This window comes from Nipponia nippon, unplaced genomic scaffold (genome assembly GCF_047370975.1).
Source record: "Nipponia nippon isolate SJK-2023a ecotype South Korea unplaced genomic scaffold, ASM4737097v1 scaffold_2, whole genome shotgun sequence".
NCBI lineage: Eukaryota > Metazoa > Chordata > Aves > Pelecaniformes > Threskiornithidae > Nipponia > Nipponia nippon.
In genome coordinates, this window is record NW_028262336.1 from 32284219 (window position 1) to 32300869 (window position 16651).

General features: G+C 37.9%; 1 protein-coding gene across 7 annotated transcripts in view; it reads left to right on the forward strand.

Moving 5' to 3' along the window:
• TTC3 (tetratricopeptide repeat domain 3) overlaps nt 1-15719 on the forward strand; it is a 63858-nt gene extending 48139 nt beyond the window's left edge. For 6 of the 7 annotated variants that reach the window (XM_087756295.1, XM_087756294.1, XM_087756298.1 and 3 more), the window contains 14 exons: nt 64-967; nt 2908-2973; nt 3670-3819; nt 5100-5239; nt 6675-6743; nt 7466-7562; nt 8559-8659; nt 9325-9418; nt 10017-10115; nt 12085-12506; nt 12967-13087; nt 13240-13467; nt 13685-13774; nt 14428-15719. In XM_087756295.1, coding sequence (XP_087612421.1) covers nt 64-967; nt 2908-2973; nt 3670-3819; nt 5100-5239; nt 6675-6743; nt 7466-7562; nt 8559-8659; nt 9325-9418; nt 10017-10115; nt 12085-12506; nt 12967-13087; nt 13240-13467; nt 13685-13774; nt 14428-14538 — 2692 coding nt within the window. In that variant the 3' untranslated portion in view covers nt 14539-15719. The remainder of the gene's footprint in view (nt 1-63; nt 968-2907; nt 2974-3669; nt 3820-5099; nt 5240-6674; nt 6744-7465; nt 7563-8558; nt 8660-9324; nt 9419-10016; nt 10116-12084; nt 12507-12966; nt 13088-13239; nt 13468-13684; nt 13775-14427) is intronic. The other variant, XM_087756297.1, reaches the window with a different exon arrangement.
• Nucleotides 15720-16651: the final 932 nt, after the last annotated feature.

Here is a 16651-nt window from a genome sequence, read left to right on the forward strand (position 1 = left end):
ACGATTTTAGAATTCCATGAAAAAACTTTGATTAATAATGACAACTTTTTTTTTTTTTTTAAGATATTTCTCTCAAATCTTGGAAGAACATGGCCCTATGGAAATTAATAATAAATTACTAGTTGGAGAATATGAACATTTCCCTGAAGAAGCTCGGAAGATTGTAGAAGATGAAGGTGGTCTGAAATCTTTTCTTCTGAAATCCCTTCGTTTCATTATGGTGGATAATCTTATTGGCTTAAGAAAGCATACAGTTCTTATTAAAGAAAATACAAACAGAAATGAGACTGGAGATAATGAAGAAGAAAACGGTATAGTCTGGGATGTGCAAGAAAGTTCTTCCCAGAACAAGCTACAATTAAATCCAGCTGCTAAGGAATTCAAACCACTGTCTTATCCTAAGCAGCCCCATATATCAACATCTACTGACTTAACAGTAGCAAGTTATGAGACTCCACAATATTTGCCCTGGTCTTTTCCTACTTCATGTAAATTGGTCCATTCTTTGCATAGTCAGAATATTGATACCATAGAAAATGAGTCGTCATTTTCAGACATTTTATTAAAATGCTTTGATTCTAAAAATCCTGGTATATTTTTGCCCCACACTTCCTGGGGTTATCCATATGGAAGAATATTGCCAGTGCCTTCTCAAATGCCTCTCATTTCAAACGTTGCCGAGCAACCTATTTTTGCTGATCATGTAGCTCATCAGGATAGTGACGAATCAGCAATTTCAGACAGAAGATACGTCTTCAGCAGTTTTATACCAGCTGAAATACAAACGTATGAAGACCCTCAGTGCCAACTTCAGAACTCAGATAAGACATTTTATGAAGACAATTTTGCTGTTGCAAATAGTACAAGTGAAGCTGAATGTGATACACAGGTTATTAAGATGGAAAAAGAAAGCAGAGGTATACCTCTAATGAAAAACAATCCTCATACAAAGATGATAGCTGTTCAGGTAAGAAATTAAAATGGAACAGTTATTTGAGAGCTTTTAGGTGATGAATGACAGTGTTGAGCACTGGAAAGTGTAACTCCTTTTTGAATGATTTCTTTATGACTTCCCAAAGGGTCAAATGTTGTATAGAGTTTCAAGAGCAAATATTCAAGTAATACTTCCAGCCGCCCAACTGTAAGGGATCTTAAAAGTAGTATTTAGCATTCTCTAGTACTTATCTCCCAAAAGAATGCCATGGGTTGGAAGATACTGAGGTGTTCATCAGACTGGGAACTTCCTTAGAACTTGCAGTTTAAGTTGCTGACACATTCTACAACTGCTCGTTTTTCATTTGTAGCTCTTTAAAGAGATGGTCACTGAATTTTGTTCTGCCTGAAATTTTCGCAGATCTTTTGACCCAGGATCAAAGGAGGGAACTGGTGCACATCAGTTTAAACTTTGCTTTAGAGATTAAGGAAAGTCCTTCTGTGTCATTATTTTTCTTCTTGTAATTAGTTCAGTGATTTGTTTTAACTTTCACAATATTTGAGGATTTAGATAGTTTGTACATTCTACCAGTTGCTGGCTGATGCTTCCCTCATGGTCTTACAGTGGCAGCCCAGCTGTAGGGTAAGTTCAGGGGACAAACTGCCTCACATTTCCTTTTCCCTTCCGAAGTAAAAAAACCCCAAAAGTTTGGTTCTACAGTCACAGAAAGCATTGCTGACCGCTCAGAAAGGGGCAGGGCATGCAGCTGAACAGAAGAGGGGCCGAGGCATTCACTCTTTAATGGTACCCCAGAGCTAGATTAGCATACACCACTCGTGAAAACACACTTCAAGTAACAGAGGGAGACAATGGTGACATCCAGATTTGTTACAGAAAACATTTTGGATTGAGATGCCAGGTTTTCAGAGTTGTGGATATGGCAGTTTCACACATCCATTTATGAGAGATAATCCAACATGCTACAGGGACTGCTGGGGAGGAGTTCCTCATCTTCATTTGTTTCTTGTCATTAAGGGAGAAATAGCCATTTATATCTGTATGATAAATAGGTGTCTTGTTATTATTGCTTTCTAAATTAGGAAAATGTTAACATGTTTTTTTCAAACTTGTTTTGTGTGCAAAACTTTTCTTCACTTTAAATCTTTTCTGAGCAGTTGCTGAAAGTTAGTTTCCCATCAGCCTTGGCAGATGAATTTCATCAGTTGGCTGACTGGGCTTCTAAAATGGGATTTCTGTTTGGTTCTTGAACACACGCAACAAAGAGATAAGAGAAGAGGCAACAGTTCTCAATTTAGTGAATTCTGGTTAGCAGAGATCAAAAGAGTGCTAGGCAACAGATATGTTTCTGTTTGCAACAGTGTGGTAGAGCAAGGCATTTAACATTATCTGACCATGATTTTTAATAGCCTATTAGAACGGCAACATCATCAACTGGATCTTTAATATGTTGCATGATTAGATTTAGTTCTTTCAGTAAGTCCTTGATGGGATGGAATCGGAGGAAAACAAGCAAGGACTCTGAAGGTCATTAAGTCTAGTCCCTTCTAAGTAGAGGCACTTATGTAGTAGATCTTGAGTTTCGGAGGACCACAAAACCCAGCTCCTCAGCGAGCTGTCAGACACTGTTTTTGCAAGTCTTAAGTTTTCAGATATTTAGAGCACAGCTGTGTTTAAAGACTCTTGAGAACTGTTCTTAATATAAATGCTTCATGGTAAATTAAACAAGGAAAAGATCGTGACAAAAAAAAAAAAGTGCTTTCATTAAAGATTGAAGTCCATTTCAGAAACACTTGCATAATTTCTTTTTACGTTGTAGATAGACCTACTTCATAATGTAGTTGGATTTGTAAAATTTTAGGTTAGGTACAAAAGCTCCAAAACAGAGCTGACTTACTAGCTCCATGTGTAAACTGGAAAGCTTTTTAATCTACTAATGATTCTTTGTATTCTAGGTAAATCGTGAAGTAGCTGATAGGGAAACTAATACCTTGCCTTTTCATCCATTTGAAATGCAACAAGTAAGTTACCGGCATATTTGTTTATATTTGTCATGAAGAAGGTTAAGGGAATGCCCAAAAATTTAGCAGTGAAAAGATAAAGGTTCTCTGAAAATGACATGTTCTAACACGTATTTTTTATTTTGGTTTGTGGGGGGTGTGTGTGTGGTTTGGTTTTTGTTTTTTGGGGAGGGGAGGTTGGGGGGTTCTCCCCCCCACCCTCCCCATGTTGGGCTGTATTCTGTGATGATCTTGGAAACTTCACATAGGCCCACAACAAGGAGGTTTTGGAGCTTTGTTCTGTAGCTGTTCAGATGTTGGAGTTTGTTTAGGGAAATTTAGTATTTCCTCTCCAAAAATCTTGAGGTTTGATTTAAATACTCCATTTGGGCATATAGACAGCTGAGACTGAGGTTAATGGTAGTCTTTTGTCTGTACAAGGCAATAAAAGTGAGAAAACATGGTGTTTGAACTCATCATATGCCATTCATAGTCAGACATGAATGTTCATTTCCTGAGCTGGATTGAAAATGTTATACAGCTTTCTCTTAAACACCACTCCCAAACCAACAAACAAACAAAAAAAACCCTCACCCCAACCACACCCAAGATTTTGAATCTCAACTGACAGCAGACTGTTCCTTTTAGATGTCATGAACGTTTACTGTTCTGCGGTAACAGATACTAGATTGTTTTTTATAACTGATTTATTTTCAGGGAGATATTCTACGTATGGAAAAAGAGCATCAGGTATTAAAAGAACAACTTAAAGAAGCACAGGAAAAATATGAACAGTTACAAAGCCGAAGCTTGGAGGAAATCACTGCTTTAAAAGAGCTCCTAAAAAAAAGTGTTGAAGAGACTGAGGTAGTGTTTTTATCCATGCAACAGTGGGACAAACTGCAGTGGCTCACAAGATTGGTTGTAATTGATGAACAGTATTTCTGAAACTTGAATGTTAGTCCTCATTGCCGTGAAATCTAACTCAGGAAACGTCACGATCTTTGTGTGTCATCTTCATTCACACACACTTAAACACATAGAATATTGGTTGCCTCCATCTAGTGGATAGGTATTGGTTTTGGTTCAACCCAGGAACAAAAAAGCACGACACTGTTGACTCTTTCCTTCTTGATTTGTTGGGTTTGGTAACAGGCTTTATTTCCATGAAAATATCTGGGAGCAAGAGGAATAGTCCCCAGACGACACTATCAGCCTATTATCACTTTGATTTGATTACATTTATAGTTAAAGCTGTAGATACTGCAGGCTACCCATTTGTCTACATGAAAAGGAATTTTTCCATTTAAAAAAAAACTAATTCAGGTGAGACCAAAGCCATCTGTCTCCATGCCCTCTCTTTAATCTTTAGTAAAATGGGGCCTGTCATTCAATCTCAGTTTAATATTTTTTTTTTTTTTTCCTTTCAGTGATGTGTTACAGTAAACTCATATACTGCAGCTTGGGAGCTCCTGAGTTCTAGCTTTACCATTGGCTGCGAGTAGCCTGGCAAACTTTAATGTGAGGGATGATGGAGTCTCACATCTGTTTTTCTCTATGAATATTTGGTAAAAATGTGAGCTCAGAAAGTTTTGAGCTGAAAGCATGGCTGTATGCAGGGTGGATGAACTTGTCCATGGACATTGTAGGCGCTTTTTTTAAAAAAAAATTTTTTTTTAATATTTCCCAATGTTGCATTAGTGCTACTTTGGTTTTTTAAGCTGTTATGGCAGCCATAAGATTCACTGCTGTCTTGCTCTGTTATGACTTGTAACTTCCCAGTTGTTAGTACTGAAACAACAGTATCAGTACTGATTTTGAGCTGGATTTTGAGTTGGATTTCAGTATGTATTTGTACGTGACACTGTGGAACTGGGTTTCTTCTTTTATCTGACTGCAGAACAGGGTTGCAAGTATTCTGAAGCCATGTAAATGAGGTGTACAGATCATTGCAGGAAAGCATTTATGAGTATGTTGCCCACACTGAACACCTGAACTAACAGTAAATGAAGCACTAGCACAACTCTGTTACTGCAGTTTTCACTGGCTTAGCTTCTGCTCTAACTTTGAATAAATTATTGAATAAAAATAAAATTTGAATAAAATAGTATTTTCAGAAACAATGTTTTCTTATTTTCTGCTTTTAGGTATCGAAGAATGAACTGGATTGGCTTCATCAAGACTTAGAAATAAAAGTGAAAAAATGGCAACAGGAGAAAAAAGAAAATCAAGAGACCTTAAAAGCACTAAGAAACACAGCTAAAAAGGATACAGATACCAATGATAGGTACTCATTTTATATACAGATTAACATTGCTTTCTCTTTGCTTGACTTTTTTTTTTTTAAAGCAGCAGTAAGTATAGTTATTTCTGATAGACTATGATAAGTTTCAGTATCTACTGATTCCATGATGTATGCAGAGCGAAAACTCAAACTTGTTGCCCTAATTATGTCATTCTGAAGGAGTTAAATGCAATTCTTGGATTAGAGCTGCTGTTAATAGGACCTATGTACAACATTATTTAACCTAATTAATAAATACTACTCCACTCCTTCACTATTTAAGATCTTCACACGCTTTCCAGAATCCTTTAGATCTGCACTGCTTTTTCACTTTTCTCCTTCATGACTTACCATTGCTTCCTCAGCGTGCTCCTCTACTGCATTATGATTCGCCTTAAATTTTAATTTCCATTTTCATTCTTCCTTCTTCTATTGTGCAGTCAACCCAGCGGAACTCTGGTCCGCGTCTATTTTTCTTATGCGCTTTTTGTCTGTTCTGCCATATAGCCTGTCTGAGGGTCATCCAAGGATGCATGTTTCCTTCTTTTCTAGTCCTGTCACTCATTTCTCAGATTCAAGTAAAACTGCAAGAACCACATAACTGCATGTATCTATCGTGGGGATTTTTTACCCATCCTTCACCCTAAACCAGAAATCTACAGGGCTTTCCGTCGAACTTAAATCAATAATATCAATGTATGAATCCCATCATGACCCTGTGTGCAGCAAGCCCAGCTGTTCCCCTGGCAATGAGCTCTCCTGGCTATAGAGGAACAAGAATCAACTTCAGTTAACTTCTGCCATAGTCAACAAGCATCCATGAGATCACGTCGCTGACGTGCTGAAAATTAAATCGTGTGTTATTTGATGAAGTATTATCATTAGCTTTTCCCCAAACGTTCTAAACTCTTCAGAAATCTTTAAGTAACCTAATCATTGGCTGTGTAACCACCTAGATGTTTTGTCACAGTAATAGGCTGAAATACGTATGTCTGCTTTTGTATTTTCATTTTTTTTGCAAGTTACAGGTAAACATTTAAAATAGCTTCTAGATAACTGATGAAACTGACTGACTTAGCAATAATTTTGCTCTTCAGATTTGACAATTCCTACTGTATTTTTAATGTTCTCTCTCAGTTTACAGACCTGAGAAGACTTCAGTCCTTGACTGCTGTTGTATTATCTTTAGTCTGAGTAGTTTGGACCAAATCTCTCTTGAAAAATCTTGAAAAATTCTTTTATATTAGTTACTGCTTAATTAGGAGTACATTTAAATGCACTCATAGTATTAAATAATATTATTTAATAGTATATAATATAATAGTATTAAACAGCACATAAAACACAGCTTGTCACTGCTGTGTAATTGTCGCTATGGTCATGTATTTGCTTGTGAACATTTTTCAGAACAAGCTTAATAAATGTTTGATTACTCTAGGTATTCGAAGACCATTGATGAGAAGGAAAAGCAGTATAACGTATATTTAAATACATATCTTGAGACCAGGTAAAACTCTTGTACCTTTCAGCAATATTTACGTTTTTCTACTGACTTGTCGTTATTGGAGTTGTCTGCTTCACTCTGCATGAAGGCTTAGAAAAAATAAGCACTTTAACCTATATCTCTTATTCTCAGTTAGTTTACCTTTACCCATCATAAGTAAATATTATTTTCTTTTAGATATTTAGAATAATAAAAGTCTGGGTTTTCAAAATACTCTCGTATATTTCCCTTGATTATATGATATTGTGTTCTAGAACACACGTTAGAAGGGCGTGGTACAGACGTACTCAACTGTTGTATGTAGCGTTGGATCCTCACACACTTATAGTCCTAAATGTATATAAGGTTATCTAAACTTTTTGTAAAAGTTACTCATTTGCACATAGTATAAAGCCAAGGTTTCATTTATAGATACATTCTTCATATATGTGATCAGGCTCGGAACAATAATGCTTGCATGACTGCAGTAGTCAAACTCCTATAAGCTTTTTAGGTTGCACAGTGAAATGTGGTTAAGAAATCCCAAAGTTGTGTCCGTGGAGCCAGCAGTATGGCTACACAAGCATGATACTGTACCTGAAAGCACAAGCTGTACAATGTAAATCGAGATGCGTGGTTCTGAAGAAGAGAGAAGTAGCTGTAGAAAACCTCTAAAATGCCATAAATTTTAAATACTACTCTGTTGTAAATGTTACTCAAATATTTAACTTCTTTTTATTTCACAGTAATAAACTTGCTAATGAGAAAGTAAAATTGGAAGAGCTTATAAAAAAGAGTCAAGATGACTGGCAAGAGTGTGTGAAAAGAGCTGTTAAAGCAGAGGTACAAACAAAAAATCTTAAAACACTTTTGCTAGAGCTTGGATCATTTGTGCTCATAGTAGGTGGGGAAGATAACTGGTGAAGTCTTGTCTAACAATGTACTTTTCAAATAGCATCTAAAACTTAAGTGTATATCAACAGTGTTAATCAAATATTGATAAGTGCTGTTCGTGGTGTTATCCTACAAAACTTTGCAGATCATCAATGCACGTCGTTATTATTGACCAGTATTAAAAGTGCACAGAATTTGGGGCATATAGTATTGCCCCAAAGAAAATTCAACTAGTAATTCAGCTTTGTGCTTATCCTTGCTATGAATAGATTTCATTAGTAAGAATTAACCATAGGAACATAAAAAATTCCTTGTTAAAAGTAAGTCTTGGCTAGTGAACATATAGCTTCTTCTTTATTAGGTAGAATCAGAATGCAACAACCAACTTCTGTGTTTCACTGAAAGGAGGAGAGTACTGATAAATATCAAGATTTTTTCTAAAACAGTATATTTTATACTGGAAATGCTTTGAATATCATGAGCAATTCTTCCTTCTTAAGAAGGGCTTGAAGGCTGTCTTACCTGCAGTAGGATTTTATGAAAAGATTAGATTGTTGGTCCACATTAGTCTTCAACCATGCAGCATTTAAAAGGCTGCCTTAATCACTTTAAGTGTGTGTGTGTGTATTTACATGTGTGTGTGTATTTACATGTGTGTGTATATATATATATATATAGGATAAGTTACAAATGGAACACTTACGGAAGCTTTTTACTATCAGTTGCAGTGAATGTAGCCTTTTTACCCTCCCAAAGGCCTGCCAGGGCTGTTAATTCCACTTGAAATTTGTCACCGTAGGAACTGTGTGTGTGTGTTGTACTCTGTATCATCAGACTATTGTTTCAGATGCTTATTAAAATCTATTTTGAGGTTTTATTCTTGTGTTACAGCAGTGTTTTTACTGCACTGTCTTTTTTTTTTTACACAGTTATGTTTTGTTACAGATATCAGTACTCAAGAACTGGAAGGAAACTGAAGTATACAAGCTAAATGGCATAGCTGCCAATGCAGAAGCAAATCTCAAGGTGTTGAAGTCCTTCAGCAGGTATGGAGAGTTTACACCAGAAATTTCAGTACTCCTGGTTGCTAAGTACAAGTAACTACTGAATGTTTAATCACTATTATTTAACTAGACAAGTCAGTTTTGCTCACAAAGGGATGCTGGCCTGAAAGGTGCGTAGAAACGTAATAGTTAAATGCAGCTTTCCTGAATTTGAATTTCTTCTTTGTCTTAAATTACCAAGATGTGTGATACTTAAGCAGGAGCAAGCTTCTTGTGTTATTCTTTCTTAGCCACGGAAGATCAGGCTACTGGGAACATTCCAGTTATTCCTGCACAGTATCACTGCAAAAAGGCTGCAATGTAAATAGAAAAGAGTGCAAACAAAACTGCTGGGCGCGCAACAACATTGTTTTCTTCCTTACAAGGAACTAATTTAGCCCTTGGTGTTACCTTTTTTAAAACTTATGCCACGTTCCCTTTCCCTGTCTTTATGTTGGCACAAAATACTAATTTACATTTGAGGGGCCCACTTCTAAGATTGAATAGGATCTAAGTACCGGTAATTTAACTGATTTTAACTTAAAATTGCTTGAAGTCTTTATCCGTGATTTAGTTGGTAGGGGAAGAAACTGTTGTACTAAAACCATTGGTCTTAAACAAAAATAATGGTAATGTTGGAGTTTAACTGAAAATCTTGAATACTTCAGCAGCTCAGCTTCAGCAGCACCTAAGTTGAAGTCACAGATTGATTCTTGGGAAATATTTATTTCGAATGTAAAGAAACAACTGGAAAAAGTAGAGGTAAGCCTTAATTTCTCTTAACAAGCTTTAAGTTGAACTTTGGAAATGAAAACAGAAGAAATACCTTAAATAATTTTGCATTCCTTTTTTAAAACACCAGTAGCTTGTCCTCCAAATACTGAACTGCATTTTTTTAATTACAAAAGAAGGATCCAGTTTTAAGTCCAGATTATTTAAGTATAGCTAAGTTACAATGAATATGTTCGATTTTATAAAGGCAAAAATCTGTCCTTTATACACTTGCTTCAAAATTGGATCCCACATTAACAAGTCTGGGGTTCTTTTGTATTTTTTGAACTTTAGAAATTCATGCAACTTCTTTAAAAGCAACAGAAAACTCTCTATGAAAAGGTAAGATGTAAAATGTCTAGGCCGAGCTTTAAGAACTAGAAAGGGTTTCTCAAACCCTCTCAAGCATCAATGCAAGTACTTAAATACAAATTTACGTTACTATAGCAAATAGTAGCCTTACGTCTCCATTTGAAAGGCCCGGTATCTTTGGTGTTTTGCAAAAAAGTAGTTGCGTTAATGCCACTGTAAATAAAGAGCGAACTTTAGTTAATGCTAATGTGGAGGATAATTTGTTTTCCTTCTGCAGGCTGAGTGTGAAGAAAAAATGCAGATGGTGAAAAATGGTGTACGGAACTGCCTCACTAAAATGGAAACTGTGGAGCTTTCTTCTCCTCCCAGCATCTTAGTATGTATCTTACATTTGATAGCGGTTTGTTAAGAAGTTCTTTAAGTTTCCATTGGCATGGCTACCTGTTATAGGACATGTACGTAAAGAAATTGAATATATAGCCTTGAGTACAAAGTAATCTGTCTTTCCATACCTCCAGGTAATGTTCAAAAGGAAAAGGTGACTGCAGATTATCATTATGAAGTCCAGTGAGAAGCACAGTCTCAAGTCCTTTGAGAGCCTTAAGCTGTTTAAAGTCAACTTTACAATGCTTCGTGTTCTGTCTGAATTGGGACTAATATTTTTGCATATCGTGACTTTCCTGTAGCACCAAAATCCATAGGGACAAGGCCTGTTACACCAACATGTGTAACTGATTACGAATACGAAAATCTACTTCCAGTCATGTCTGTTACGAACTAGATGGAGTATAGCCATTTATGGAAGTGCATCTGTAATGACTACACCCCAGATACATACTATTTAAAAACATTTTCTCATGGGCCAACGGTTCCACAAATGCTTTGCTCAAATCACGTCAGTTACTTCCGAACGCTGTGATTGTTCCTGGTGCAAGGACCAAGTCAGTGTAAGGCCGTACTCCTTGAACATCATCATCAGCGTGGTGGTGGTGAGACACATGACAGTGATAAAATAGTTACAGCCAAGGAAAAAACGGTTCAGTCATGTCTCAAAATAGGGGAGATAATTGACTCAATACGTAACGTGCATTCATAGTGCACGCACATATGAAATCCCTGAATTCATCGAAGATGTCATCCAACTTTTTAATATATGTTCTCTGCAGAAAGTCATGTTGTTTTCTTTTGTTTGTTTTTGGTATAATTTAGATTCAAGGCTCTGTTCTAAGACTGTATGTTTGATTGTTACGACAGTTTTTCTGAACTTATACAAGAAGTAGTTACATTTATGCTCTCCTGCATACCTTTTCTTCCCCACTTATTTCTAGGTATCTCCTTTCTACTTATTGGCACCGAACTCTTAAGAATATGTAGATAACTTAGTTACCATCCTTAGGTTACCATCGATTCACAGGTTGGGAGAGAGCAACTTTTGAGCCTCCTGTTCTGCATTTGGTATCTATTTTTACTGCAGGAATACAGGTCTAACCTTTTAGAAGAGAGATCTGTAATTCTTTCAGCTTTGAGAGGACTTTTAATAGGCAAATACCGAATGAAAAAGACTTGATGAAAACCCTTTTTCTCCCTGTTTAATTAATTCTGTTAACTAAACACCTTTACAGAGAAGGTAAAATATCGCTTCAGAAAGGTAGTAAACTAAAGAACACAGAACAAGAACCAGCAGGTTTGACTGTGAAGAAATGTAGAATTTTAGTTGTGTGTGTTAGAAAGCCACCTTCCTAGAGCAGTCAAGTTCTGAAACAGATATCAGTCACGGGGTCAAACAACTAAACTTATTTTAAGGAGTTCTTTCCATTTATGGAAGAGAGTCATTAGTGCAAAAAGAAGTCTTCCTGGATCGTGTCAGCTCCAAGATTTTCAAGACGATGACTGTAGCCGATGTGTGTCTGTTAGAAAAAATTACACTGGATTATATATAGATTATGTAATCCATGAAAAGCAGTGAATTTTGTATTTTCAAATTGATGGCACCTCTGTAAAGCAGTTCTGTTTCTACCATCACCTTCAAGCTATACTTCTGTACAACTTGCAGCTGTCCAACAGCCATGCATTCTCTAGCAAAGCAAGAATAAGTTAAATGAACAGTTTGCATATGTGCTGTCCTATTCCACCCTGTTTCAGACAGGTTGTCTCTATGTAGTACCTACCAAAGAGCACCTTTGTGCAATATTTTTACCTAGGTAAAGCAAGTTAAGATAAATTGATGTGACCTTCCAGTTCCTTAGCATGACCAAATGTGATATAGTTCGTGCTGCAAACGCTCGAGAGTTCTGCTCGGTTTATTTTAATGGCTATTTTTCCTGTGAAATCTGTTTATTTCCTAGACAAAACAAGGCAGACCTCCAGCCAGTGATCCAGTCATTGTCGTGTGTCCCTCTGCATCTGCACATCCCAATTTACGTTCTGTATTTTCAAGTTCTGAAGATGAAGGTCCAACACATGCCTCATTTAATGCACAGGCCAGAGTTAAGCCAGCATATGCAAATTCGAAGGCGTGTTCCGCAAGTGGCGGATCAGTGAAAACATACTCCAAACCTCTGGAAGGATCCTATTCTGATAAAGTTTCGGCAACCTGCCTGTCACGGGTGTCTGGAAGCAACACTCAGAATGTCCAGCCAAACCAGAACCACCAGGATGACTCAGCTACACAAGTGAGGCCTTCTGGACTTCCAAACAACAAAATGCTTCCAAAAGCATTTGAAAATATTATTGCGCATCTACAGAGTATATTCCCAAACTATAGCAGGTATTTGTTTTACTGAGTGTCACGTTATATTAAGTAACAGAAGTTCTGAACATCCAATGATAAAAGAAAAATTGACTTCTTAGTCGATGGCTTCTATTTCACGAGACCAGTAATGTTAGTCGTTCCCTTCCCTCCCCTCCCGTTCAGTGAGACGTTCCTTAAGGGAACAGACCTATGGTGTTGGCTTATGTGTTTTGTTTTTTTCCCCAATTAGAACCACTAACAAATAAAAGTATTAGTATTTTACTGTTTGGAGTTTTTTATGACTAAGGTAGATCCTAGTTATTGAGAGGTATTGGAAGCAGGTACTTGCTACAGTTCGTTTGAGAAGTTAGTATCTTTGAAAGGCTCTGCTGCTGCGAACCAAACGTGGAAGCTACAGTGTTCTGTAATACTGTGACTATGCTGCTGACAGCCACAGTATTGCCAATCAGTAATTACGTCTCTCTTGGCCCTTCAGGTCACACTTTATTAGCTTCATAAAAGATGTACAAAGAAGAAATGGGAATACGTTGCCAGGTTTGAGCTTCGATGAAATTCTAAGCAGAGTGACTGAACTCATTCTGGACCAGCAAAATAAGGTACTGTGGTGTATGTAGTTGCTGCCTTTTCTACTGTGCGTCTCTGACCGAGGAAACAGTGTAGCGCGGTCCAGACAAGAATGCAAACTTGCCTTTGTTGTCAAGCTCTGAAATATGAACTCGCTCCAAATTCTTTCCCACTACCTGTCTAGGCACCAGCTTCAACAGGGAGACCTGTGAAGTCGGTATCCTCTGCTTCACCAGCACAGGCTGGAACTCGGGGTCGGGAAATACCTGCAGAAGAAAACGTACTCAGCCCACCCAAGGCAAGACCTGCGCAGAAAAACGCCTCGAGTAAAAATCCGTCTCAGCCAAATCTCCAGCCCTGGGGAAATGTTGGAGCCACACCTAAATCTAAATGGAAAAAACTAAACTATACAGTAAGTTCTCCGCTGTTTCGATGAATGTGAAGTGATTGCCATGTACTACTTATAAGACATGAAATAATCAAAGTATTGCTGGAAAAAATAATTGACTTGTTAGTTTTGTGTACAAAAGCTTAAATATACCTGGTTAAAACTAGTAACGTCATTAACTTATTAGAATTTGCTGATTAATTGTTGCTAGCTTTCAAGTAACTTAACATTTTATGTACAGGCCTCCAGTGATGATCCTTGCACAATATGTCACGATGAGCTAAGCAGAGACTCGTGTGAACTAGAATGTGGGCATCATTTTCACAGAGAAGTAAGGATTTTTGTTCTTATCACTTAGATGTAAATGTTTACGAACTTTTGTTCACTTACGCCGTTGTTCCACTTCCCAAAAGCAGCCCTCCCTCCCCACCCTTTCAGTGCTTAAAGAAGAGGAGTGCACAATTTTCTTTTACATACTTTGTACACCAAGACTTGCTATATATACGGTCTTACTGTGTCAGAAAGTTTCCAGATTTAGATTTTTAACTACAATGGTAATTAGTCAGAGTGAATTTAAGCTTATTCTTCAGAGAATAACTTTGGTAGTCAAGTCACAGATTTGTTTGCAGCATACTTACAGAATGGGCTATCATTATAAACCCTGCATTTGCCACCTGATAGCAGTCGCACGTGTAACTTCATGTAGTAAGAAAGTCAGGATTATGTTAGAATCACTTGATATTTCTGTCTGTGGCTTTTTCCCCATTACCTTATTTGTTTACTGCCGATTTGTTACTGCAGAAGAGGTGCAAATGTAAATTGATCAGCACAGCGTCAGAACTGAAGAACAGTTTTCTAACTGCAAATTTTAGTAACATAGAACGTGCTGGAAAAGTGCTTACCTATTAGTGACAATTACGAACATACTTAAGCTGAACTCTTTATAGCGGACTTTGTTTCCTCAACATCTTCCTATTCTTGCAGTGCATTAGAACATGGCTCAAGCAACATTCAAGTACCTGCCCTATCTGCCGCGTTCATGCTCTCTTACCTGAAGACTTTCCTGAGCTTCCTGCACGGAACAAATATACCTAAACCTTCTTTCATTTGAAAAAGTTATAAGAAGATGCAAAGTGGCTGCAGAATAACCACCGTGATAAGCAACAGAAACGTGATGCCTAGAAAGAGACAGAACCCTGGTTTTATTGAAAATGGCAGTAGAACTCGGACTGATTCAGTATTTAACACTTAGCATTAAGCCGTAAGGTGCTGGTACTGCCACGGCACCTGCAGAATCAAGTCAGCACACTCCAAGATCCGGCACTTTTCCTGTCTGCTGCCTAAATGTGTGAAGCCGATGTAGCTCAGAGGCCAGCAGCACACAAGACCAGTAGAGTTGTTTTGGCTAAGGGATATTTAAACTACTTGTATCTACTTTTCTCAAAGGATGGTGCATAATTGCTGTAAAGAGGGGGCTTTCCTTCAGAGCTTACACCACACTGAAAATAAATTCTGATATCAAACAAGCAGGTGACCTGAATGACAGGCTAGCGGAATTTGGAACAGCCAAGACATTACCTTCCTCTGGCATAAACAATGACAATGTAACTGCAGGATTCAAATCAGGCTGCTTGTGATCACTGTGAATGGAGTTCATATAATTGCAGCTCCTTTCTCTGCATAAATCCATAGCTAATAATCCAAATTATTTAAACACTGTCTTTTAGTAATATTTTGAAGCAAGAATTTTTAAGTATTCATGCGATTCTTTCTGTTTGTGTATCATTGAGTTGGATACTGTGGCTCAATTCATTAATCTCGAAATCTGGTTTGAATTTCCCTCATCATTGAAGAGCTGATTTGTTTAAATCAGAATTACAGGATTTGTACTTTTGATGAAGCAACGCCGCATCGGTATTCTGTGCATCAATGTTCATCAACAGTGCGAGGTACAGAATACAAACGGCTGAAAGACTGGTTATCCTACTGCTTTAAAAGCTGGAGCTTGCCAGAGTACCTTCACCACTGTATAATTTGTCTCAAATAGCCAAAAGCTGAGGACTACAGAGTGTACAGCTTAACCACTCCGAAAATAGAGTATGTCTGTTGTTTGGATACAAGCAGTATTACATTGATTATATGAGATTCAAGTTAGCTAATTCTAGGGATCATTTGTTCCCCCAAGTATGTATCCTCCAGATAAAGCTTTAAACTATTCTGTGATTAATCAGTATAACTGGCACTTGGATCAAAAATAAAGTTACTACTGCAGCTGATGTGGGGTTTTTGTGTAATACTTTTTTCTGAGTTATTGGTGATAATCTACTATATGCTAGAGAGCCAAGGCACCTTGCTGCCTGAAGAATCCGGTACTGCCCTGCTCAGCGTTACAGCACTTGCATCCTTTTCAGCTTCCGTTATTTTCTTGGGGTGGGGGATACATCTACATCATCTGAGCTTTTCACAAAAGCAGCACAAGTCCTTGCCCCTCCAGACGCTTTTCCAGCACAGGGCTATCCTTGACCTGCTAAGCAGCACCAAAGCAGTCCCACACGTGCTGTAGGGGCCAGCGTGCCTGGAGGTGACAAGGGTAAGCTGGCTGTGGAAACAGCGTGTGCTCTGAGCACTGACCTGGTATTTACATACGCTTGCGTGGTATCAGCCAATCTTACCTTTCCTATACCCACAGCACAGCCAGGAGCCCAGGTTCCCAAAGAAGCGGGGTGGTTACTTTTCTTTTCCCTGACTCCCATAAGCTGGAAGGATTTTAGTGCTTTCCAGGGAGTTCATTCACACCTTTAAAAAGGAAGCCTTGGAGCGACAGCCCCAGGCCTGTTACTGTGCAGGGCGAGGGGCAGTTCTGCACTTTTGAAGTAAGGTTTGAAGGTGGGAGGGGACGGTGCCACTTTGAGCAGCAGGTGGCACTCCTATAACATCCTGCAAACCAGATAGAGTGGCTTTTGTTTTCTGAAAAAATCATCCTGTCTCTGTTCCTGATCTTAGGGAAGTGTTAAGTTCTAGTAAATAGCTGCTTTTATTTCCCCACAAGACCCTTGTAAGACATTGGATATTCTTATTTCAATGTTTATTCCTAACATCCAGATGGTACAGAACCAGGACCAAACCTAGAATTACATGTTCCTGCTTGGTAACGCTGCTGGATAAAGATAGTTATTTTTGGCAGTTTTCTTAATTCTGTCTTTTCAGG